This window comes from Delphinus delphis, chromosome 1, assembly GCF_949987515.2.
Source record: "Delphinus delphis chromosome 1, mDelDel1.2, whole genome shotgun sequence".
In the NCBI taxonomy this organism is placed as follows: Eukaryota; Metazoa; Chordata; class Mammalia; order Artiodactyla; family Delphinidae; genus Delphinus; species Delphinus delphis.
In genome coordinates, this window is record NC_082683.1 from 43,842,117 (window position 1) to 43,869,383 (window position 27,267).

At 40.3% G+C, this 27,267-nt stretch overlaps 1 protein-coding gene across 2 annotated transcripts in view; it reads left to right on the plus strand.

Annotated features, from left to right (window-relative positions):
- The first annotated feature begins 4,690 nt into the window (after nucleotides 1-4,690).
- The window catches only part of SCP2 (sterol carrier protein 2), a 163,755-nt gene continuing 141,178 nt past the window's right edge, over nucleotides 4,691-27,267 (plus strand). The window contains exons 1-6 of one of the 2 annotated variants that reach the window (XM_060022200.1): nucleotides 4,716-4,836; nucleotides 5,155-5,274; nucleotides 16,719-16,776; nucleotides 19,243-19,314; nucleotides 22,039-22,170; nucleotides 23,613-23,677. In XM_060022200.1, coding sequence (XP_059878183.1) covers nucleotides 5,221-5,274; nucleotides 16,719-16,776; nucleotides 19,243-19,314; nucleotides 22,039-22,170; nucleotides 23,613-23,677 — 381 coding nt within the window. In that variant the 5' untranslated portion in view covers nucleotides 4,716-4,836; nucleotides 5,155-5,220. Of the gene's footprint in view, nucleotides 4,837-5,154; nucleotides 5,275-16,718; nucleotides 16,777-19,242; nucleotides 19,315-22,038; nucleotides 22,171-23,612; nucleotides 23,678-27,267 lie in introns of both variants that reach the window. The other variant, XM_060022190.1, reaches the window with a different exon arrangement.

Genomic DNA, 27,267 nt, shown 5'->3' on the forward strand with positions numbered 1-27,267 from the left:
AAATGTTATTTCATTTATTCATTCGGTCGTAGTGTCTACATTCATGGACTTCACCACCTCACCTCCCATTTGCATCTCAATTCATCCCAATTTTACACTCAATAACTGGACTGCAAACATATTTGTGAATGAGAATCTCAAGCGTCTGCCCCCACTGTATACCCAAAATGCTTTTGCAGAGATCATCAGTGGCCTTGTTTAGTTCATTCTGGGTGGATCAATAGTGTTCAGCAAACACTCTCCCCTCTTTCACTTTCCACTTGTTGAAGACCCCAAAGCCACTAACAATCCTGGCCTCCAACCAATGGCTGGACTGTTAGGCGATCTAGAAATAAAACTCTCTTTTTAAAGTCACTGGTGCTTGCTGAGGTCAGCACTATGTCCATCAAGGTTTAAACAAAACTGGTATCTAATCTCCTTCCTGGGTCCAGTGGGAAACTCTTAAGTTCCTCTCTGTGACCCTCAAGATTAATTGGGGTTTATGTCACTCCTGGTCATTTGTGACCTGTTCTTGCTTCCAATGAATTAATTCAGGTTATGGATCACCTGGCCATCCCTCCCTGTCCCTTTTTTACATGTTACTGGACACAACTCCAATTCTGCCACTCCTTAAAGAATCACAGACACGAGGCTGCATGAGAAAGATTTTTACAGAAGGTTGGGGAGCAATTGTGGGACTTCACATCTCATACTTAAGGAGGTTAATGCTAACCGTTATGGACTGAATTGTGTCTCCCCCCCAAATTTATGTGTTGAAGTCCTATCCCTCAGTACTTCACAATGTGACTGTATTTGGCAATAGGGTCTTTAATGAGGTAATTAAGTTAAAATGGGGTCATTAGGGTTAGCCCTAATCCAACATGACTCATGTCCTTATAAGAAGAAATTTTTTAACACAGATGGGTATACAGGAAGACAAAGTGAGAAAATGGCCATTTAGAAGCCAAGGAGAGGCCAAGGCCTCAGACAAAACCAACCCTGTCAACTCCTTCATCCTGGACTTCTAGCCCCCCAGAACTGTGCATAAATAAATTTCTGCTGTTTAAGCGACCCAATTTGTGGTACTTTGTTATGGCAACCCTCACAAACTAATACACCAAGTAAAGGAAGTTCTTTTCCTAAGAGGAAATCTGGTGCCTGATTTTTAAAATAACAAGGTGCACCTCCTCCTCTCTACATTATGATTATTTCTGGGATTCCAAGGAAGCTTAGCAAAGGAGCAAGGGAGGTAGGATGAGAGTGGTAGTAATAATATGGCCATAGGTAGTAACATTTTTTTTCTTTTAAATCCTGCTGGTTTTAAGTAAAAAGTTCTTCAGTAATCCCTTCTGAACTATAATATGAATTTAACTATTGTTTTAGTTACTAAAGGATATTTGCAGATCATTCTCACAATGATGATAGTAATGTCTTTAATGGAGGCCAATCGGCAATATATGTTCAGAAGTATAAATCATCTCTTTTTTTTTTACTGTGAAATTCCAATTTTAGGAATTTAACCTACGGATATATCCACACAGGTGTGAAATGACATATGTACAAGATTATTCATTGCAGCATTGCTTATAATAGCAAAAGACTGGAAACAGTGTTGATATCCAACAACAGGGGATTGGTTAAATAAATTATAGTATATTTGTAAATTGAATACTATGCAGTTATGAAAAAACATAGGAAGCTCTGATATGATCTTCAAAATCTATTTTTGTATGAAAAAAATCAAGATGTGGAATAGTGTGTAAAGAATGCTAAAATTTGTGTTATAAAGAGGGACAGCATTACTTAGGTGGGTATATGTACACTTGGTTGTAGTTACATAAAATATTTCTAGGATAGGAGAGAGGGACTGGAAGCTGGCAATAGGGGTAGGAGGGAGAATTTTTACAGTTTGACCTTTTGTACTTTTTGAATCTTGATTCATGTTTTAAGTATTATCTACTCAAAAATAAATAGTTAAAATGAAAACAAAACACGACAAAAATTAAAATAAGTACATGATAAAGACAAAAATAAAAGTAACGTACACACAAGATCAAAACATTCAAACAGTACAGATGGATATAAAATTAAAAGAAAAAACTTGCCTCTTCCATCTTGTATGCATTTAAAAGAAGTTTGTTGTATTTTATGCAGCATTTCTAGGTGTTTTGGGGCAGGAGAATTTTTGGATTATCTAGTCTTCCACATTGGAAAGGGAAGTGCCCTTTCCCAATCTTTTCAGCATTAACAGCAATGTTTATTATTACTCCCTCTCCACCTCTATGGGCTCCTTTTTTGAAACCAATGTCCATGGGACAGGCAGCATTTGTTACATAATAATTAAACTGGACTCTCTGACTTCTTGCTCTATTGGGTTATCTTATCCACCAATCACAGTGCTGTCTTTATCAGCCAATCAGAGTTTCAAGAAACAACTCTACACTTAGTAAAAGCCTCTTCAGTGCCAGGCTTATGCTGGACTCTAGGAATAGGCAGGAAAAGGGGAGATTCTTTGCCCCTTCTCTGGTCACGTGAAGATTTTACTAAGTTGACCCATTCTCAGCCCAGGAGTTCTTTACCCAGCCTAGTGGAGGCTCCTTAGAATCAACTAGGAGCAACTTTCTAAATATTGATGCCTAGGCTTTACTCCCACAGGTTCTGATTCAGTAGAGGGTGGACTCTGGATACGGATGTTTTGAACCTATGGTGATTTTTATTGGGGGTGGTATGGTGTATATACATATGAAATTTCTATAAGGCCTTTTGAAATAATAAAAATCGCCTGTGAACTGAGGGTCCACTTGGTTCAGTTTCCCTTCCAGGGGTAAGGCTGTCTCCTGCAATAACCCTGAGGCCAGTCAACCTCAATTTGAACATGTCCCTTCCCCCAGAGACAGGTTACTCAGTCCCCATAGAGATAGTGTGATCAGTCTCAGAACACCTCTGCTTGCTACAAGTTCTTCCCTTGCCTTTCCGTGTAGCTTCCTTGTTCCGCTTCCTGCCCAACGGCTCCTCAGCAGCCAAGTGGAGTTTCTGCTAAATCAGCATCTGGCCTTAAATTCCACCAGTGCTAGGAACAACTACAGGAAGTTTTCCTGAGGGAGTGAACTTCCAGCATTTGATGCTTTACGCCATGGAGATCTAGGAGGGGCTCTTATCACACACCCTTAGGACTGGAAGGGGCCTCAGAAGTTTTACACACACACACACACACACACACACACACACACACGCACACACACACGCAGAGTCGGTTCTCAGTTTTTGGTGGTATTTATGTTCTGAAAGTTGCTGTGAACACAAATTAGTGAATACTGAACAATTGCTCCTAGGGGAAATGCAGTGTTAGGCTCCTGCAAGTTTCTGCCCACAGCGTTTTTTGTCAGCTGATCAATACATAACCTTCTTTTATGTGTGTTTCTGTTTAAAGACATCTTATTAGTCACATATATATATTAACATTGAACTCAGAGCCAATAGCACTATAACATGTTTGAACTAAGTTCATGTATTTTCTTCATAGTGCACCTCACACCCTTCTTGTATCTAGGTATACTAGATAGCATTTCAGGCATCATGCTTGGGGACCACTTTTTTTTCTTTTTTTTTTGCGGTATGTGGGCCTCTGACTGTTGTGGCCTCTCCCGTTGCGGAGCACAGGCTCCGGACGCGCAGGCTCAACGGCCATGGCTCACGGGCCCAGCCACTCCGTGGCGTGTGGGATCTTCCCGGACCGGGGCACGAACCCGTGTGCCCTGCATCGGCAGGCGGACTCTCAACCACTGCGCCACCAGGGAAGCCCGGGGGACCACTTTTAAACAGTGAAATCATCAACAAAAAACACAAAAATGCGAATAAGGTGGCACTAAATAGATCATGAGAAGCACCTTGGTTTACAGCATGAGCTGAAACAGAGCATGGTTCTTGTTTAACCTCAGCTGAGAACAGGCACGTGGGGCAACTCACATTTTCTGCCACCTCAAGGGTTCTTCTAGTATTGATCTTGGGGTTACAAATAGATTTTTGTGAGCAGGAAAATCTGCAAATTCAAAATCAGCCAATAAAAAGCATCCACAGTATACCTACATATATACATATTCCTTCTATTCAGTGCTGAAGGCTTTGTTTCTATCACCTCCTTTAATCCTCACAAAACAACACATGAGAATGAGTTTCAGAGAGGTTAAAAAAGGTCACAGAGCTAGTGACAGAACTTTGGTTTTCGTTTTAGACATTCATGTAATAAAATCCGTCCCCCCTCCCCCAGTGTACAGTCCTATTTGTTTTACACGTGCAGTGACTCTTTTAACTACGACGACCAATAGGATACAGAACAACTCCAACACTCCGAAATTCTTCCTGAGGCTACCCTTTTGTGAGTCCGGTTTCTGGCCAAGCCCTGCCCTCAGCCTCAGGCCTTGCTCCACGCCACACTCCCTCTCAGCATAGAGAACCTAAACCTGAGCGGCTGGTACCAGGCTATAGAGCTTTTTTGCAAGGGCTGAGGGGGCCTGGGTCTCGAGCCCACCTGTGAACTCCAGCCTTGTCCCCAAAGGGTTCCCTAACCCGCGCCGCCCCGCCAGACGACCATACGGCCACGTCGCAGGCGCCTCAGTGTACGCGCACGCGCGCGCGCCCACGCCTGCCCGCCCCGCCCCCTGGCCGCCTCCCGCCCCGCCCCCGGTTCTAATTGCTCCGGCGCAGCAGAGGTTTCAATATCTCTGCGCGCTCGTTAGGCCAGTCGTTCCTACGTTAGCTGCGGCTCCCGTGCCCAGAAGTGTCCGAGCCATGCATGTGGACATCTCACAGTGTCCGGTCCGGACGCGGGTGTTTGTGGTGGGCGTTGGGATGACCAAGGTAAGCAGAGCCGCGTGTCCCCGGAGGCGGGCTCCCTGCTCTGCTCTGTCTGGGTGAGGCCTGGGGAGATTCGAGGTGACCGGGAACCGGGGGTGGGGCGGGGGAGAATCAGATTTGGGGCCGTGCGTCGGTTTGTCCTTCCTACCCGGAGGGCGCCCGGGGCATCCCACCGCCCAACTTGGCTTCTTGGCCCTGGGGGCATCAGAGTGGCGACTCGGGTGGGTTGTGATGTAGGGCGTGTCTGCGGGATCGTAATATCGCAGGGTTGTTCCAGCGGCCATATCTTCCTCATTTTTTCCTTTTCTCCCTGGGGCGCAGTTTGTGAAGGACGCCCCAAGATGACCCAAAGTCCGCACCTCCTTTGAATCTGGGTGGAATCCTAAGATGTGTGGACCTCTGACGGAGGCAAGGTCCGCCTCACACCCGAAAGGAAAGCAGGTCGTGAATGTCGCCAGTCTGCCCTTCCAGGAATACTCCTTGTAGGATCCCTTCTCAGGGACAGTTCCAGTGTAGATAAGGAGGAGAATCATTAGTGATGCTCAGCGTCTCGGCACAGGTGGCAGGTTTTCTGGATCCTCCGACCTTTGTTGTTCCTCAAGTAATACTCTTCTTGGTACTCAGGAGGCCAGAGACTCCTACAGTCTCACTTCTTGACATCCTCACCACCTCTGTGCTCTAGTGATGCCAAACTGCTTTTAGTTTCAGCCCAAACTTTTTTATGCCTCTGTTGCTTTGCTTTCTGTTTTTCCCACTACTTAAGACCGTTTGTCTTCACTGGTTAACTTATTTGCATTTTTATTTTTAAAAATTATTTATTTTTGGCTGCGTTGGGTCTTCGTTGCTGCACGCGGGCTTTTCTCTAGTTGTGGCGAGCAGGGGCTACTCTTTGTTGTTGTGCGTGGGCTTCTCACTGCGGTGGCTTCTCGTTGCGGAGCACGGGCTCTAGCTGCATGGGCTTCAGTAGTTGTGGCACGTGGGCTCAGTAGTTGTGACTCGCGGGCTCTAGAGCACAGGCTCAGTAGTTACGGTGCACGGGCTTAATTGCTCCGTGGCATGTGGGATCTTCCCGGACCAGGGCTCGAACCCATGTGCCCTGCACTGGCAGGCAGATTCTTAACCACTGCACCCCCAGGGAAGCCCTTATTTACATTTTTAAAAGATCAATTCAGACCTTCTCCAAGAAGCCTCCTCTGATCCTCCTGACTTTCCCACATGTTAACTTAGTACTTACTGTTTTATCCTGAAATTCTGTTTTTATGTCTATATTCTTCTTTTGCACGTAAGCTCCTCCAAGGTGAGCACCATGTCTAATTCATTGCTGTACCTCTAGCACCTTGAAAATGCCTTGTGCCTGAAGACCTCAGTGAATGTTAGTTGAACAATATTAAATGGATATGCTTTATGAAAGAGAGTTCCTAGGGGAAGTTCTCTTTCTGAGAAAACAGCCTTAAACTTGTTTTTATCTTACCCAGTGGGCTGAGAGTACACAAAGCAATAAAGACATGTAAGTAGAAAAGTCAGCTAATACGTTATGAAGCAGATTCTTGGAGATCACCTATTGTTTCATGGGAAAGGGAACTTCTGGTATAGGTGGACAGTAAAACCTTTTAAAGTACGGTATAAATACAGTCAGATCCTCCACCACTGGCTGTTACATGTCTGGTTATATTGGCTATATAGAAAAGCACTGAGCTTTGGGAAGTAGGAGATGTATTTATGTTTCCTCAAGTTGAGAGGTGGAGGTGTGGGAGGTGTTAGTTACAATCTTCAGGGAAGAGATTGGGACTATGGAGAGCAGCTTTATTGATGTGCTTACTAGGCCAATGTACTTCTCTCTGGGTTTGATCTTTTGGAACTTGGGGGAGGGTTTAATGAAGAGGGAGAAATTTAGCAGATAATACTTTAAGCTCTGTTGGTAGATCTCAACTGGTTGTGGTTCTTAATTTGAATAGCTGAATTCCTAGACAACTTGAAGTTCTCTTAGTGAGGTTTTATTATCAGTGTAGGAAATTAATTCCTATGGTAAATTAGAATTCGCATGATGCATGTCAAGAGGTTTTAACACAACTAAATCACAACTACTACCTGGCTGACAGCAGGCCGAGTCCCTTTGCTTATGCTGTCTACCTCCTGATATGCCCTCTTTTCATCAATTTAAATTCTGGCTGTCTTCAAGAACTGGTCTGTCTTGGTCGGTTAGGGCTGTATAACTGCAATACCTTAGACTGGGTGGCTTAAGCAAGAAATATTTATTTCTCACAGTTCTGGAGGCTGGGAAGTTCAAGATCAAGGCACAGGCTGATTTGGTGCATGGTGAGGTCCTGCTCTCTGGTTCATAGACAGCTGTCTATGGCAGAAGGGGCAAGGGAACTCTCTGGGCTCTTTTTTATAAGAGCACTAATGCCATTCCTGATGGCTCCATCTGCATGGCTTCCCAAAGGCCCCACTTCCAAAAATGAAGAATTAGATTTGTGAGTTAGATATCAATATATGAATTTTGCGAGGACACAGACATTCAGTCTATAGCAAGAGTCCAAGTCCTGTATTTTCTTAAAACTTCCCCAGACTGCTCTAAGTTACGTTGGCCACTTTTTTTTTTAGAAATTCTGGTGCCGTTATAGTCAGGACCATATAATTAAGGATTTGATTTTTCTATACTTTTATATATAATTCCACAGCCCACAGAAAGAAATATATCTTACATCACAACTCCGTACACACATGCACTCACAAAACTGAAACAAGCTTGCTAAAGCAACACTTACTATGTGTGATGAACTCTTGATATTTCCTATTTTGTTTCATTTTTTAAAATGCTGATCACAACCCTTACAATTAATTTTGTCACACTCTACAAACCTACGGTTTAAAAAAATATTACAAAATAAATAAATAAATAAAATATTACATTATCGTGTTTAATCCTCACCACATAAGGGATTATTATTATCCACATTTTATTGTCCATCTTTGTGGCTTAGAGGGGCTAAGTAATTTATCTATCTTGATACTGCTCCCAACTTTTGAAACTGCATTACTTAAAATCTCATGTTTCTTCCATGCTATCTCTAACGCATGTTAATGTTATAGGGTAGTTAATTCATCATTTAAGCATATATTCAATAAACATAGTATGTGCTATATGCTAGGAGTACAAAGATGAAAAAAGCAAGGTTCCTGTTCTTAAGGAATGTATAATATGGAGGAGGAAAGGATAAACAGGTAATTTAAATATGATGTATTAGGACATTTGGATAAGCATGGCAGGTTGAAAATATGAATTTATCTCTATTGGTGCTTTCCAAATACCATGAAAATGACAGTAAGGGTGAAGTGACTAGGAGAGGAAACAATAGCAGAAAGATGTCAGAAAAACATTGGATGATTAAAAGCTGATGGAAAAGTGGTCATTGACTCAGAACAGAGAAACCCACAACCCAAGTTCCTGGAGAGGGGTTATACTGGCTGGGTCTTCCTGCAGAACTCCAGAAGGCTCAGAACCAGCATGTACTAGATGCCAAGTAAGGTGGGGATGAGAGGAGGGAAGGAAAACACTTCTATGGAATAATTGGATTCCAAGATCCTTTTTACCACTAGGTGACTATCCCTTCCTTGTCAGGGTATTGGAGGCTTGTTTTCTGGAGAAACTGAACAGATGAGTCTCTAGAATCTTCTGACCATTAGGCTTAGTGGAAGGTGGGAGTGAGGCCCAAGTTGAAAAAAAGGGAATCAAGTGAAATTCTGTATACTAAATGATGGTACTTCCCAGCCCTGTTCCCAGAACACTGGCAATCAGACACATACCAGCTTCCTGGCAGAGGTGTGGAAAATTATGTGAAATGGCTCCAGAGAAAAGCCAGATTACCACTCCACTCAAAGTGCAGGATTTTCTTGCTTCCTTGGAGAGATATTGCTTCCATTCCAAAGCATACCAGACCACCACGGTGTTTCTGAGAACCCTCCTGCATTCTTCCGTGCACAAAATGTGGGGTTTTGTTATTCCTTTTTTCCGTGCCTGCGACTGGTCTGGCACCCGGACTTTGATTCACGATGCGTGGTGGCGAATCCTGACTTTACAGCGTTTCTCCTCTTTGCGTCACCCAGCCTTCCGCTGCCATCACAGACACCGCACCAGTGTCTCCTGGAGACCTGGGTCTCCAGATCTCACTGCATGCGCTGGAGTGCTGGCGTTAACCTGTTGGCGCCTCAATCTCGGCTATTTGGGGTTTTCGCACTGTGGGACCCCTGCCCCATCTTGGCCTGGCTCCAGCCCAGCCCAGCCTCTTGGGGGTGTCCGCCCGCCTCCACAAGCAGAGCTCTGGCGTCAGCCTAAGGCAAGGAGAGCAGACGCCTGGTTGCTTTTGATGTCATTTTTACTCTCGGACCTCTGTTCTTCTGAGGATCACGTCAATGCCCCGGGTGTCACGCACCCCAGCAGGCCTCTCGGCACAGACACCGACCCACTCCACGCAGGGATCCGTCTCACCAGGAAAACCCCACTTGCCTGTGATATTTGGGACCTTCAGGATGACTGGATTGCGGGCTCTTCCTAAGCAATATTATGGAGAAAAACCATATTTATTGTCATGTAGGATTTGGTTCTGTGGGTCTTTTTTTTCTTTTTTTTGTAAGAGAACAAAAACTGGTTAAACGAGGTCTGCTGAAGTTGTGACTTGACCCACACTTGACCCTTCAGCAGGAAGGAGACAGACCACTTCACAGTCCTGCCTCCCCACAAGGGCGGGAGCCCATGCCTTCTTCCTCCCAGGCAGGAAGTGGAAGCCACCTTGGCTGGAACAGCCCGCCACACCAAGCAGACCCCAAGAGCTGTTCATTGTCCTTCTGGGCAGGTCTGTGCCCAGCACATCAGCTTCTCCATGCTACATGTCGCCCAGTTCTTCCGTTTGCTGCCCCACCAGAAACACTGAAGACGGAGGACTAGAGCTTCTCCTTCATGGGTCAGCTGCTCTCAAGAAGGACTGTGTTGGCTGGGCCATTAAGCTGCTTCCCTACTGCTGTCCATTAAACCTGTCACTGGAGGGGCTCCGGGACTGCCCCACCCTGCATCCTACCCGTGTGGACTGATGCTTTTGCAGAAAGGAGATGCCAGCCATCATCAGAGCACTCAACCACCAGCAACTCAGCTGAGACCCCAGCAGGGGTGTGGGACGGCCACTCCCACTCCGCTGGCTGCTGTTCCTTCTTCCTCAGTCACTTGCTTGGGCTAAGGGGGACTGCAGGATGGAGTGTGAAGCCCAAGTCTGTTTCCCGACCTTATTTATTGAGGAGTGCCTCTTCCCTGTCCTCCCCAAGACGGCCCCCAAACCCAGTGTGCACCAAGTGGGGCTTGAAGGATGAAGCTGCTAGGCCCCAGGTAACTCTTCTGCAAAGTGACCTGTCCTGCCACCACAGCGTCTCCAGGATACTCCTGTTACAGGCACTGCAAGGGACCGACTTCCAAAGTGTACATCCTGGTTTACAATTAGCCTTGAGGGACACATCTTCCTGGGAATTTCTATACAGATGTTAGAATGGCTGATATGGTAACTTAAGTTTGCCTGTTTGTGTAGTGAGAATTAGTCATTCACCAAACCCGTCTGTACCTTCCCTTTAGTGCGTTGCTTCCTTTTTAATAATGTCAAGAGCTGCCACTGTGTGGTACTCAAGTGAAGCCAGTATTTAAGGCATTAAACTTCAGCCTGAACTCTGTCACCCCCTAGAATCAGCCCAGACAGCTGTATCCAGGGACATGGGGCCACTCCCTCAGTTCCTAGGAGGTGCCGTGGACTTAAACGTGTGCTAAGTGGCTATCTGACCTCACTGTCTAGTCCTGTGTCATGAATCTCTTTGCAAAAAGTAATGTATTTGTGCTTTAAGTAAAATTTGGTTTTGCAAAAAAAAAAAAAAGTGCAAGATTTTAATGGACTTGAATATAACAAGAATATGAAAAGTTCATTGATATTGTTTTAAATTCAACATTGCAACTAACCTGTAAGAAACTCCCACTTGTCAAGTTTTAGTGTAGTATAAAAGAATATCCACAATTATCTAAAAAGGCTATTAAAATGCTCCTCCCTTTTCCAATCACATATCTGTGTGAGGTCAGATTTACTTCATAGACGTCAGCCAAAACAGCATAACACCAAATGCTGAATGAAGAATCAGCTGTGAGAATTCAGCTGCCTCCTGTTAAACCAGACAATAAAGAGAATTGCAGGGGACTTCCTTGATGGTGCAGTGGTTAAGAATCCGCCTGCCAATGCAGGGGACATGGGTTCAATTCTAGGTCCGGGAAGATCCCATATGCCATGGAGCAGTTAAGCCTGTGAGCCACAACTACTGAGCCTGCGCTCTAGAGTCCGTGAGCTGCAACTACTGAAGACCGCGTGCTCTAGGGCCTGCGTGCCACAACTCCTGAGTCCGCGTGCTGCAGCTACTGAAGACCGTGCACCTAGAGCCTGTGCTCCACAACAAGAGAAACCACCGTGATGAGAAGCCCGCGACCGCAACGAAGAGTAGCCCCCGCTCACTTGCTGCAACTAGAGAAAGCCTGTGTGCAGCAACAAAGACCCAATACAGCCAAAAAAAAAAAAAGAATTGCAGAAATGCAAAACGATGCCACTCATCACTTTTTTGAGGGGGAGATATAGTTATTTTTCATAAAAATTATTTATGTTAACATGTAATGGTTTTTTTTTGAGTGAATTGAAAGTTATTTTTAAATGTCCTATTTTAAGTGCCAAGAGGGTAAATACTGGTAAATATAATCCTCATAATCAAAAGCCCTTTGGTATCTTCAGTGATCTTTAAGAGTTTAAAGTGGTCTTGAGACTGAGAAGTTTTGAGAATTGCTGGATCTAGTCATTGAGCACCAACAACTGTTAGAAACACAAAGAGCAAAAAATAATCAGATGTTATATGCTTCCTTATGAAAGAATACACCACTACCTATAGTTTTGTCAGGGAGATAGAATGTGAGTCTGCAAGCTTCTGGATCCAGCTGCCAATGTGTGGGAAATAAAGAGAACAGAGGAACATGTTGAACTGCATGAGTATGCAATCTACAAAATCCAGACTGTGGGAAGCTACAGGCCAAGTGCTCTGGGTTCTTTAACAGATGTATTGAGAGGAAAAGAAAGTAGTGGAGGGGAACCTGTAGATTAAAAGAGAATTTGAAAGGCCTATAAACACTTTAAAAAAGGGCTGAACAATAGTGTCTACAGATAGACACTTGGGTGATAAAACTATGAAATACTAAAAGGAAGTGATTATTGTAAGAATCAGGATAATAATTACTTTGGGGGTGGAGCGGGGTTGAGATTGGAACAGAGTGCTTAGAGGAGTTTGTGGAGGGGCAGGCAGGGTTCAATTTTTTAGTCTGGGTGGTTGGTGTCAAAGATAAAGGTAGACACTAGGTAAAGTGTTAGGACAGATTTTAATTAGTAATATGCTATTGCAAAAGGGAAAAAGTCCAGTGTGAACTGAACTAACTTTATACAGATGTGACTGGGTATTTTAAAGGGATAATAAGGGAATAGGGAGGGTGGTGAGTAGGGACACAATACAGTAGTCCCTTGGTATCCCTGGGGGATTGGTTCCAGGATCTCTCTTGGATACCAGGATCCATGGACGCTCAGTCCCCTTAGTTGGCCCTCTGTATCTGTGAATGCAGAACCCACGGATGCAGAGGGCCAGCTGTAGGGTCAGGGAAGTGAAAACTTACATAAAGTGGGGAGAGGGGAGGCTAGTTCACACGAAACCCATCTGGATTTGCTAACTGGTGCTTACCCAAGCTTAGGCTCCTACCCTCCCACAGAGAATGGGAGACCAGCCCTGTGTTCAGGTGTTGGCTGGAAGAAGCAGTAAATTCTTTTGACAGCCTTGAGTTTTCTCAGGCAGGTGCCTTAAGTGGGGCTAGGGTCCTCCTAGGGACCTGGCCTTGAGCAAGTTAGAACTCATAAAAACTACGTTAGTGTTTAAGTTTTTAGGCCAAGATTGAGACCTAGTAGAGAAGAGGACTCAGAGGAGCTTGGCTAGAATTTGGTAAAGGAGAGAATCTTTGTCAATGGTTACAAGAGTGTTTGCCTTAAAATAATTCATTAGGAGATGTGTGTGTGTGTGTGTGTGTGTGTGTATGTGTGTGTGTGTGTGGTTTTCTGTATCTCTGTTATTTACAATAAAAAGGTTAAAACTTTAAAAATGAGGCAGTTAACTCCAGGAAAAACAAAGCAAAACAAAATTGTACAATAAAGCACATGTAATCATAGTATACAACCTAGCCCAATACTAAGAAACATTAACTTTATAAGGTAAGCACTACATACTGATTTAATAAAAAAAATTGTGATTCAACTGTATAAGGAGGATGGGGGAACTGTAAATGTATATGTGAAGTGGCCTGAGAGACCTAATTCTCATTGGCCCTTATTAGAGACTATGATATAATTTCTTACATTGATAAAGAAATAATAGTATAAGAATATTTAGAAACATGGCATTTTATAAAAGAAGAAATATCTAAAAGAATTGAAAATGGATGTTTTGGGAGCAAGTACGACTAGTGGGTGGAGAGTAGTGGAACAAGATTGCTGTTTTTATTATAGGCCTTGAGGTAGGTTTTTATTTTTATTTTATATTAAAAAAATAAAAACTAAAAAGCAAATGTAAACAGAACATTACCAGCACCTCAGAAATTACTCTGTGCCTTCTTCCAGTCACTGACTCCTTGCCTGCAAAGGGTTACCATTATCCTGACTTCTGACCTTTAATATCATAGGTTAGTTTTGGCTTTTTCATTCAACATTATGTCTCTGGGATTCATCCTTAATTTTATGTGTAGTTATAGATTGTTCATTCTCATTGAGGTAACATAGTCCATTGTGTGAACATTCCATAATATATTCAATTTATTGTTAATGGACATTTGGTAGTTTCCACCTAAACATGCTTCTCATTTTGAAGGAGTAATGTTGTATGTGTTTATTTGCTTGACTAATCTTTTAAAAACTGCCTTGATTTCAGTAAGAAATGAGAAAGTGCAGTCATTTCACTACCTGGATGATAATGTGGTTATTAATAGGTATTACTTGGTGGAGCCTAGTAGCACAGTCCTCTCTCCTTACAGTAAGTGCTCTCTATACTACATGCTCTGATTGTAATTAGTGAACTGAAGAGTAACTACAGGTGAAATAGGTAATTTGGGGCTGCTGAATTAGGGAATTATGAAGGATTCCCTAATTCAGAAGTTATGAAGAATTGGGGTGGGTAAGAGATAGGAACAAATGTTAAACGTTTTGTTTTGGTTCAGTTCAACAGATGTATTTTGGCACTGTGTAATAAAGTGTGGCATTTAAGTCTAGTATCTATACAGTGTTTCAAACTGGGTTTTGTGATCCATTGCAGGGGCAGTGACGTCTGTTTAGAAGGTTGCCTCTAGCATTAAAAAAATTGAAATAGAATCAAAAATACTGTATCAATATAACAAGGATAAGTATTTCATGAAAATTTTGCTTCACTGTGTGTCTACTGGGTCATGTATGTTATCGTGGTTTGCAGTTAAAAATTTTTGAAAGCCATTTCTCGTTAGCACAACCTCTGACTAGCAGACCACTCCATCTTATCTAATTGATCACTGTATTTGGTAGATTTTACTTCACTTATGTTTCTCAAGTCTCTTTGCTTCTTTCCATTCTTTCTGCTGCTATCTTAGTTAACTCTCACTTGGGCTATTTCAGAATTATGCCATTTGGTCTCAGTGCCTCCAGTCTTGCTCCGTTCATTCATTTCTCAACATTGCATTTAGAATGATCTAACGTGCACGTCTTCTCGGCCCAGACTCTCTGTCTCTCTCTTTTTAAAGTAGGGCTTTATTTTTCAAAGCAGTTTTAGGTTCACAGCAAAATTGAGCAGAAAGTACAGAGGGTTCCTACATACTCACTGCCCCCGACCCTGCCGGAAAGCCTTGCCCACTATCAATGATCAGCATTAGAGTGGCACATATGTTATAGTCAGTGAACCTGCATTGACACATCATTATCACTCAAAGTCCATAGTTTACATTAGGGTTCACTCTTGGTGTTGTATATTCTATGGGTTTAGACACATATGTGGTGACACGTATACATTACATCATCATACAGAATAGTTTCACTGCCCTGAAATCCTCTTGCTCTGCCTCTTCATCCCTCCCTTCCCTCAGTCCCTGACAACAACTAATTTTTTTTTACTGTCTCCATAGTTTTGCCTTTTCCAGAATGTCATGTAGTTGGAATCATACAATATGTAGCCATTTCAGATTGGCTTCTTCACTTAGTAATATACATTTAAAATTCCTCCATGTCTTTCTGTGGTTTGGTAGCTCATATCTTTTTAGTGCTGAATAATATTCCATTGTCTGGTTTTACTACAGTTTATTTAACCTTTCACCTGCTAAAGACATCTTGGTTGCTTCCAAATTTGGCAATTATAAATAAAGCTACTATAGGGCTTCCCTGGCGGCGCAGTGGTTAAGAATCCGCCTGCCAATGCAGGGGACACGGGTTCGAGCCCTGGTCTGGGAAGATTCCACATGCTGTGGAGTAACTAAGCCCATGCGCCTCAACTACTGAGCCTGTGCTCTAGAGCCTGCAAGGCACAACTACTGAGCCCGCATGCCACAACTACTGAAGCCTGCGCGCCTAGAGGCTGTGCTGCACAACAAGGGCAAGCCACCGCAATGAGAAGCCCATGCACGGCAAGGAAGAGTAGCCCCTGCTTGCCACAACTAGAGAAAGCCCACGTGCAGCAATGAAGACCCAGTGCAACCAAAAATAAATAAATAAATAAATTTAAACAATAATAAATAAAGCTACTGTAAATATCCATGTGCAGGTTTTTGTGTCAACATAAGTTTTAAACTCAACATAAGTTTTAAACTTGGTATTTGGTAAATACCAAGGAGCACAACTGCTGGATCATATGTTAAGAGGATGTTTAGTTTTGTATGAAACTGCCGAACTGTCTTCCACAGTGGCTGTACCATTTTGTATTCCACCAGCAGTGAATGAGAGTTCCTGCTGCTCCACATCCTGTCAGTGTTTGGTGGTGTGGTGTATCTCATTGTTTATTTCAGTCTTTTTTTTTTTTTTTTTTAAATCCACTGTCTTCAGGATAAAGCCCGGGTGTCATAGGAGGGCATATAAGGTCACTTGTGAATAGGCTGTAGAACCAGGTTGAAGTTTCAGCTCCACTAATTATTAGCTGTGTATCCTTGGGCAAGTGACTTAATCTCTGCCCTTGTTTTCTTATCTTAAAATGGTGATAAGAGTAGTACCTACCTCTGAGGGCTGTTGTGAGGATTAAACAAGTTAATACATGTGAAGTTCTTAGTACAGTGAGTAACAACAGTAAGTGCCCAATAAATTTTAGTAATTATCATCGTTTGGTCCTCAGTCATTTTTCTGTCCTTATCACTTGCCATTTCAAATCATGTTTCAGCCTCTGCAATATAAAATTGTTTGCATGTAAAACTGTTATATTCTGTCATTTCCAGGCCTTTGCTCTAGAATTTCCTTTTCTTTCACTTGGCTAATTCCTACTCATCCTTAAAGACTTAATTTAAACATCAGTTCCTCTGGGAAGCCTTTCTAGTCCTCCAAAGCTGGGTAATTGTCTCTCCCAAATCATTCTGTACTTATGACACTGTGGTGTAATTGCCTGTTTTCCATTAGATGCTAAGCTCCCGGAGGGTACGAACTGTATATTATTTATTATCAGAGTCCAGAAACATGATAGGTGCTCAGTATGTTTTTGTTTAAATGAATAGACGAATGAATTTCTGCAGTTCTCTGTTGTGAAAAAATCTAACTATATTTGTTTCTATTTATTATCTCCTATATTTCTAGTTCACAAAGCCTGGAGTTGAGAATTCAAGAGACTACCCTGACTTGGCAAAGGAAGCAGGTAATATAGAACATTCAGATCCTTGAACATTGTAGTTTATTGTGTGGTCTGTCTTGATCGTGGAGCAGCCTTGCAACCTTAACAGGAAGCTGGGTCAAAGGAGATGTTTTAAGTTCAAGGCCAAGCAGTCTAAGCTTAGGTATCAGCTGTTTAAGGGAGTGCTGGGGAATACAGGCTTCCCACTCATGGAGACCTTGGGAGCTCGGTGGTCCCATGAAGTTGTTCAGGTACAGTCCTCCTCCTAGGAAGCCTTCCCCTTCCTCCTATTCTTGCCAGCTTGCTGCCAGCAACCCAAAAAGGGTTACTGTGGTTTTTAATTAGACACTGCTTGTCTCTACAGGTACCTAGTGCACTCAGTGTTCATAAATTAGGTTTCATTTCAACTCCATCATTCAACTCAGTATTTAGATATTACTATACAGGGAATCAGAAATCTCTGCCCCCAAAAGGAAAGTTCATGAAATTTGATTAACTGATGTTGATTTTCCGGGTAGACACTGTTCATTTAATGTTTTATTTTTTTATTTTTCTAAATTGGTTTTCTGTTGTTTTAAATTTTTAAATTTAATTTTATTTATTTTTTTATACAGCAGGTTCTTACTAGTCATCAATTTTATACACATCAGTGTTTACATGTCAATCCCAATCTCCCAATTCATCACATCCCCATCCCCACCCCCCGCCGCTTTCCTCCTTGGTGTCCACACGTTTGTTCTCCACATCTGTGTCTCAATTTCTGCTCTGCAAACCAGTTCATCTGTACCATTTTTCTAGGTTCCACATATATGCATTAATATAAAATACTTGTTTTTCTCTTTCTGACTTACTTCACTCTGTATGACAGTCTCTAGATCCATCCACATGTCAACAAATGACCCAATTTTGTTCCTTTTTATGGCTGAGTAATATTCCATTGTATATATGTACCACATATTCTTTATCCATTTGTCTGTCGATGGGCATTTAGGTTGCTTCCATGACCTGGCTATTGTAGATAGTGCTGCAATGAACCCTGAGGTGCACGTGCCCTTTTGAATTGTGGTTTTCTCTGGGTATATGCCCAGTAGTGGGATTGCTGGGTCATGTGGTAATTCTATTTTTAGTTTTTTAAGAAACCTCCATACTGTTCTCCATAGTGGCTGTATCAGTTTACATTCCCTTGGTGTATTCTATTTTAATTTTCTTTTTCTGCGGCTATCTGGGATCATATTCTATATGTAGTTTTGTATCCTGATTTTTAAAACTTATTATTATAAAGATTTCTCCACTTAAAACTGGAAAAAAATAATTTTTGCATATTTCATTATATATTTATGCCATAATTTTTGTTGGATATTTGCTTCACAACTTTTTGATATTTTAGAAGAATTATAGTAAATTTCTTGCTGAACACAAATATTTGTTCTCACCTCTAGTTATTGTTGAGGACAAAGCCTAGAAGTAGACTCACTGGAACAATGAACATAAACAGTTTTAAGACTCTTGTCAGATTATTTTTCAGACTGTTTACATTACTAGTTTCAGTAGCAGCATATGAGAATGCTCTTTTAAACATAATCTCATCAACATTATTATAAGTAAAACATTAATTTTTTTGCTCAGACATTAAGTGGGAAAAGATAACTAGTGTGACTAAACCAATCCCATAATCAATCATATATCTTCTTAAGTTAAAAAAAACTTCAAAGTAATACATTCATATGGTTGAAACACACACACACACACAGATGGCTTATACTTCCCAGGCCCCTTCCCCAGCGGGCAACTTCTTTTAACGGTTTTGGCTTTAGTTCTTCTGGTGGTTATCTCCATATCTCTAAATATTTGTTCCACCACACTTATTCCAGTTTTTGACTTATCAGTTTTAGACATCTGTTTGCTTCTCACTATGGTAGATGAGGATTTAGGTTACATCTTATCTCTAAGTTCCACTCTCCTCTTCGTAGTTTATTTTCATAATTTTTATCAGTTCCTCCATTGGTCATTTCTGTACCTTTGGATAGCATCCTTAAAGCTTCATTTCTTGTTCCATAGACAGGGTCATCTCTTGATCCTGGCTTTGTAAGATGACGATATGAGTGCTCCCACACTCCTGCTCAACAATAACATTCTATCCTATTTTGTCCTCTAGATGTACGATAGAGCCACAGAGATGAATAACACACCTCGACATTAAGGAGCGTTAAGACTATTGGGATTTAATATATTGATATTTATAGTTAGGTGTACAGTTAGAATAGGAAATGTTAAATATCAAAAAGGCGGTATGAAAAAGTGTTACAATAGCTTAGAGGAAGAAATGATAACTTTTGAAAGGTAAGATAACTTCTGAAAGTCTGAGATGATTTGATGAAGGATTTGTCATTTGAATTGAACATAGACTAACTAGAGGTAGATTTACTCTGGGAAAACTCTAAACTTATTTTTACTCAAAGTGCTACGTGATAATTTTTTTTGTTTTTATAGGCCAGAAGGCTTTAGCGGATGCACAGATCCCTTATTCTGCAGTAGAACAGGCATGTATTGGCTATGTTTATGGTACGTAGTAAACTATGTATTCTAAAAATTACAGCAACTACATAAACAATGCAGAGGAATTTCTGAATTTTAACCCTCAAAACTCAGAGTTCAGGGTCTTATTCTCATCATTTCTAGATTTCCCTTATGTGTCAGCCTAGTTTAGTGTATATATATATATATATTTTTTTTTTTTTTGCCATTATTGTACTGCCAAAACAGTACACTTTTTATTAAATTAAAACACTTTTTATCTTTTTTTCTTTGTTGTCTTAAAATTTGTATTTATTGATTTTTTGTATCTAATAACATTAAGATTTTTTTCTAATTAGAAAAATGATATATACTATTGTAATTAAAAAAAGGAAACACAGAAAAGCGCAAGAAAAAGTAAGTCACCTGTAATCTCATTATCCAGAGATTGTTACCATTACTTTTTTGGTGTAGGTCCTTCAGTGAGTATGAATATGTGTGAATACGTATGCGCACATAATTTTCTCTTCAATTTAGGTCCTAGTTACATACTTTTTGGTAACCTGCTTTTCTCATTTTATTGTATTCAATATTTCCCATGTGATTCAGTCTTCTTTCATTTCATCATTAATATTTTTCAAATTTCTTTTTTCTGGAATAGATTAAACATTTACACGGTACAAAAATAACAAAGGTAGGGCTTCCCTGGTGGCGCAGTGGTTGAGAGTCTGCCTGCCGATGCAGGGGACATGGGTTCGTGACCTGGTCCGGGAAGATCCCACGTGCCGTGGAGCGGCTGGGCCCGTGAGCCATGGCCGCTGAGCCTGCGCGTCCGGAGCCTGTGCTCCGCAGCGGGAGAGGCCACAACAGTGAGAGGCCTGCGTACTGCAAAAAAAAAAAATACAAAAGGTAGATGTTCATGTAGTGGAAAGTCTCACTCTTATTCCTGTCTCCCTGTCTCATGATTCCCTTTCCTTAGACAACCAATTTTACTAATTTCTTTTTTTATTGAAGTATATTTGATTTATAATATTGTGTTAGTTTCAGGTGTACAGGAAAGTGATTCAGTTATATATATATTTTTTCAGATTATTTTCCATTATAGGTTATTATAAGACATTGAATATTGTTCCCTGTGTTATACAGTAAATCCATGTTGCTTATCTATTTTATGTATAGTAGTGCAATTTCACTAATTTCTAGTGTATCTTTTCATAGGTAATTTATCCATATAAAACTAAGTATGTGTGGGTGTATAAATACCCCCTCCCCCTTTCTTTTGTTACACACATGGTAGGATAATATACACATTATTTTGTATTTTGCTTTTTTTAAAAAATTATTTACTTATTTATTTGGATGCACTGGGTCTTAGTTGCCGTGTGCAGGATCTTAGTTGTGGCGTGCGGGATCTTTTAGTTGCAGCATGCAGGGTCTAGTTCCCTGACCAGGGATTGAACCCAGGCCCCCCTGCATTGGGAGCGTGGAGTCTTAACCGCTAGACCACCAGGGAAGTCCCTATATTTTGCTCTTTTTAACTTAGTAGTTCTTGGTGACTATTCAAATTGTTTCATAAGGAGCTTTCTTGGTCTCTTTTAATGATAGCATAGTGTTCCATTGAATAGATATTTCATGATTTATTTAATCTATCCCCTTTTAATGGACATTTAGAATGTGCCCAGTCTTTTTACAGCATTTTAAGTTACCTCATGATATTCTAGTCTTGGGGATTTACTACAGTTTATTTAGCAGTAGGAATGATACCCTATTCTTAGACATTTTAAATTATTTCTAATTTCTAGTTATTATAAAAGGCTATAGTAAGCATTACTGTAGATGAATCTTTATTTATATCTGTGATTATTTCTTTGAGATTTCAAGATAATAAGAGAATTCTTGAAGGGAAATTTACTAGTTCAAAGAGATGCACAATGTGTTTACGAAAGGGAGGCCCTGAACCTTACTGTTTTCCCTGAAGACTTCTGGAGTGTCTGTATCTTCAGGTGTTTCCATCATACTGTTCCAGCATGTCTGCCTTGGTGGACATGTTCCTTGGGAAAGGGAGTCAAATGTGTTTTTACTTGGATTACATTCCTCTGGAATACCCTGGCATGCAGAATCTTTTAACTTTTTGAAGTTATAAAATTTTACGTGAAGAGAAAAATCATGGCCTTTTAATTAATTGGTTTAGTTTTTTATTTTTGCGGTACGCGGGCCTCTCACCGTTGCGACCTCTCCCGCTGCAGAGCACAGGCTCCGGGCGGGCAGGCCCAGCGGCCATGGCTCACGGGCCCAGCCGCTCCGCGGCACGTGGGATCCTCCCTGACCAGGGCACCAACCCATGTCCCCTGCATCGGCAGGCAGACTCTCAACCACTGCACCAGCAGGGAAGCCCAATTGGTTTAGTTTTAAAAGATTTATATCTGACAGTATACATGAAGTATTGCTGCCTGTCATGTAGCCCTAGCCAGATTGAATTGTTTGCTATTACTTGGTCATGTCTCTACTTTCCTACCTCTGTATTGTGTAAAGAAAGTGCATATATATTCTGTGTTTTGAGAATTTTTATATTTGCAGAGTAAATGATGCTTCATGCTAAAACTCTTTCTGAGTAAGATGTCAATAGTATATTTATTGTTCTGCCCATGTTGTATGTTAGACAAAGACAAAACACTGGAAAAACCATAATGTAGTATTATGTTGCTTTGCAGCTCCATAATTCTCCTGTTGCATATATAAATTTTTTTTTTTTTTTTTTTTTTTAATATATAGGTGACTCTACCTGTGGGCAGAGGGCTATCTATCACAGTTTGGGACTGACTGGAATTCCTATAATCAACGTCAACAATAACTGTTCTACTGGTTCAACGGCTTTGTTTATGGCCCGGCAACTGATTCAGGGTGGTGAGAAGTGCCTATTTGTCTAGTAAACTTAAATAGATGTGGAGTTATTGCCCCCCTTTTATTATTTCTCCATACGACCATCAGAGGGATTGCTTTATAATGTATTTCTTTTAAAAAAAATAACAATTAGGGAAGATCCCACATGCCGTGGAGTGGCTAGGCCTGTGAGCCACGGCCGCTGAGCCTGGTCTGGAGCCTGTGCTCCGCAACGGGAGAGGCCACAACAGTGAGAGACCCGCGTACCGCAAAAAACAAAAACAAAAACAAACAAAAAACAAACAAACAAAAAACAATTATATTGAGAGGTGCTTTATATAGCATAAAATTCACCCTTTTAAAGTTTACAATTCAGTGTTTTTTAGTATATTCACAGGTTTATGCAACTATCACCACTATCTAATCTTAGAACGTTTTTATCACCCCAAAAAGAAAGTGGTACCCATTAGCAGTCACTTCCCATTTCCCTCTCCCAACAGCCCCTGGGAACCACTAATCTACTTTCTGTCTCTATGGATTTACCTATTCTGAACATTATATAAATGGAATCATATGATATATGGCCTTTTGTGGCTTCTTTCACTTAGCATAATATTTTCACAGTTCATCCATGTTGTAGCATGTATCAGTACTTCATTCTTTTTTGTGGCCAACTAATAATTCATTGTATGGATATACCACATTTTGTTTATCCATTTACATGTTGATGGACATTGAGTTGTTTCTACTTTTTGGCTATTATGAATAATGTTGCTGTAAGCACTTGTGTACAATTTTTTTTGTGGTCATATATTTTCAGTTCTCTCGGATATATATCATAGTCTATATTTCCAAATATTTAGGCTCTTTTATTAGGCCCTCTGTTCTTTCTTCTGATTGATTGTTGATTATTGCTCTACTCTTTGGTGTTTTAATTGTTTGAGCTTTATAATGTCTCACTATTGGATAATACTAGTATCCCCTGTGCCCCCTATGTTGTTATTTTTTTTTCCTCTTTTTTAGGAAAAATTTTGGCAATTCTGCTTGTTTTGCTGTTTAGTTGAACTTTAACATCATTTTTAGGTGCCCCCTCCCTCCAAAAATAATTCTGTTGAGATTTTCATCAAGTTGCTTTAAAATTTTTTAAAATTTTACTTAATGTTTAAAAATTGAAAATTAGCTATTTATATTTGTTCTTCACTGGAACATATTTCCACATTAATCAAAAGTCTTATTAACACTGAGAATCAAAGAAAGAATTATATAATTTATTAATTTTTCCTCTTATTTAGAAGCATATAAGAATTTTCTCTGTAATTTTTCACTTATTAAAAATTTTATAGGATTATACCATGTTTTTACATTTTGTATAAACTGACGTGCTTAGTTAAATTGAAGTATTTAATGATATTTTGTTGGGTGTCTGGAAATATAAGTTTTTCAAACTAATTACATTTTCTTTCAAGGTCTGGCAGATTGTGTCTTGGCTCTTGGATTTGAGAAGATGGAAAAGGGATCCCTTGGATCAACAGTGAGTCTCATTTATTCTTATCTTGGAATTGTTGTAACACTGTGAGAAAACTTTGCCCATCTGACTACCATAAATGGAGCCTGCAAAAGCTGAAAGGTGACATCGCATGTATATGCAATAGATCCTGCTATTTTAGACAATAAAGAATCATAGAGATAATTTTGTTCATCCCCTTTATTTTGTGAAACTGATGTTCAGACAGGTTAGATGATTGAATCTGAGGGTGACATGTCTGTTTAATTTGAAAGTCATTCATTCATTCATTCAAAAATTATTTCCGTTCAACAAACTGAAGAGCGTTAATAAGGTTTGGGACTTCTGTTTTTGGTAATGGCAAGCCAGGTGTTTGAATCATTTCTCCTACTAATGACAACTAAAATATTTGAATGGAATAGAAGCAAGATATCCTAAAGACACTGAAGAGCTAACGAGAGAGGAATTGCTGGTGAATGCCGGAAAATTAAGATCAGCATTTGAAGCTGCTTTTGCCTTGAAGGCCTTCGCTGATCAGGAAGCTGTGAACTTCAATTTTGATGGCCCCCTAGATGAAGAGGAAAGTAGTCACAGCTCAGGTCCCCCCAAAATCAGAAGTTAAATACCAACTCTCCACATTAAACTGGTTAGGGGTAAACCTTTTCGGTAAGGGTGAACACAAAATTAAAACTACCCCGCCTCCCCTATGTCCTCTTTTCCCCACTTTCAGTAGATTACAGGGAGAGTTGCTTTGGCACTGAGCAGAGCAAGGGAGAGAAAAGAGAAGAAAAAAATAACCAGAAAACCTTTCACTGAGAACTAATAAACCACAGGGATTGCTGCCAAAATTCTCATTTAGCTGGGTGGTCAAAGAAACATCAGACCATGAAGTGAGTCTTAAGTTGGTTCCAGTTAACCATGACACTTAACAGAAGCAACTGCAAATTTTCTTTTGGAAGAAAGCATCTTCCTTCTAGAAGGCTTTGAGAACTCTTCAACTAACCTTTCAAGGACATGCAATTAAAGATAATCAAGCATTAAAGAAACAAGGCACCATAGTTGAGGACCAGGATAAAGAAGGAACAGTAAAAAGTGATCTCTGCAGACCTCAGAAACGAGATTTATTGGATCTAGTTTTAGGCATGCTTGCTATGTTTTAAAAAATAAAAGGCAAGCTTGGAAATACCTCAGGGGTATAAGAAACTGCAAAAAGGGACATTACAGGCATTGAAAAAAAAAAACCAAATAGGATTTATAGAAAAGAAAAATGAAATAATTAAAATTAAAAATTCAAAAGATAGGTTTGATAGCTGATTATACATGACTAAAAGAGAATTAGTGAAACTGGACTAGAAGTGATTATTTAGAATACACTATAGAGAGGGAAAAGATTGGAAATTGGCAGGAAGTTATGTTATATGGAGGATAGTGTGATAAGGTATAATAAATGTGTAATTGGAATTAATGAAGTGGTGAGAGAGAAAACACGGTGTAGGCATTTTGTTCATCTTTTCAGAAAATCAGCTCTTAGTTTCATTGATCTTTTCTATACTCTTTTTATCTCGATTTCATTTATTTCCTCTCTAATCTTTGTTATTTTCTTCCTTCTACTAATATTAGGCTTAGGTTATTCTTCTTCTTCTAGTTCCTTGAGGTGTAAAGTTAGTTTGTTTATTTGAGATCTTTCTTGTTCTTAACGTAGGCGTTTATTGTTATGACTTTCTGTCTTAGAACTGCTTTTGTGGTATCCCGTAAGTTTTGGTATGCTGTATTTCCATTTTCGTTTGTCTCAAGATATTTTATGATTTTTCTTTTGATTTCTTCTTTGACATATTGGTTGTTCAGTAGCATTGTTGTTTAATCTCCACTTACTTGAATTTTTTAGTTTTCTTCTTGTAATTGTTTTCTAATTTTAAACCACAGTGGTTGGAAAAGATACTTTCTATGATTTCAATCTTAAATTTATTGACTTGTTTGTGGCCTAGCACATGATCTGTCCTAGAGAATATTCCACGTGTACTTGAGAAGAATGTGTATTCTGTTGCTTTTGGATGGAACATTCTGCAAGTGACTGTTAAGTCCATCTGGTCTGGTATCTTGTTTAAGGATGATGTTTCCTTATTGATTTTCTGTCTGAATGATCTATCTGTTGATGAAAGTGGAGTATTAAAATCCCCTACTATTATGGTATTGCCATCTATTTCTCTCTTTTTTTTTTGGCTGCGCTGTGCTGGGGCTTTCTCTCTATTTGCAGCGAGTGGGGGCTACTCTTCGTTGTGGTGCGTGGGCTTCTCATTGTGGTGGCCTCTTTTGTTGTGGAGCACGGGCTCTAGGCACACAGCCTTCAGTAGTTGCAGCATGTGGGCTCAGTAATTGCGGCACGCAGGCCCTAGAGCATGCGGGCTTCAGTAGTTGCTGCACGTGGGCTCAGTAGTTGCTGTGCACAGGCTCTAGGGTGCATGGGCTTCAGTAGTTGTGGCTTACAGGCTATATAATAAATAAAGATAAAAATAAAGTAAGGATAATTGAAGATCGGGGAAGACAAGATCTTTCTGGGAGTTGGAGAAAACATCATAAGCCAAGTCATGAATGTTGGAGTGAATATAGTATGTTCAGGGAACAGTTTGAAAAACTGGATTGGAGGGTGGCAGCTGGAGAAGATGCAAAGTAAGATGATTAGGTGTTGCCTAACAGAAGTGCCTAACATTTATGACACATGAAAAATAGATGTTTTTCTTCCATAGTTAATGGTAGGTACCTTGATAACTTTTATTAGAAAATTATTGAAAGCTATAAAATAGTAAAATTCATCCATAGTCCCATAATTTTAAAAAGCATATATATTAAAAGTCCTTATTTGCCAGTTTAATCTTGTCCTTCAGAGGTAACCAGTGTATCTATATCTCCTTTCTTTTTTCCAAGTTTATACAGACATATCTACCTAAGCATTCATACACATATACATGCATATACATGTTCAGAATGTTAAAAAACACTGATATGTTCATGGAGAAGATTAATGCTTTTATACATGTTGCTTTTTCACATGGCAAATGGACAGCTTTCCTGGCTAGAACATATTGATACTTCCTTATTTTTAACAGCTGCCTAGTATCCCATTACATGGCTGTAGGGTTTTCAGTCAGTCCCTTCTGCTCTTCTGATTAGGTTGTTTAATTTTAGTTTTACATGTTCTTTTTTTTTGCTATTACAGTGTTCCAGTCAACATTCTTGTACATATATCTTTACTTTCTCCAGCCATTCTTTCTTTTTTTTCCCCCTCCCACCCTCCTCAAGCTATTATTTCTATAGGATAGATTCCTGGGGCAGGCAAGCAACTTAGACAATGTTTTAGCTAGAGATGGTCCTGAAGATATTTTACAGCTAAAGTGAGTCTGTGAAGCCCAGAGTGAAGTGATTATCCAGTGACATTGGACCCAGTTAGCAGTTAATGATTCAACTGAGACCAGGTCTTTTAATCCAAATAAACTTTTTGCTGTACTTGGAGAACCTATCATTTTTTCCCTTCTCTTTCACTATGAGTTTCTTCTCCATTTCTCTTTTATACTTTGTCTTTTCCTCCTTTTTATTTCTTTCTGACATGAAATCCTTTTGTT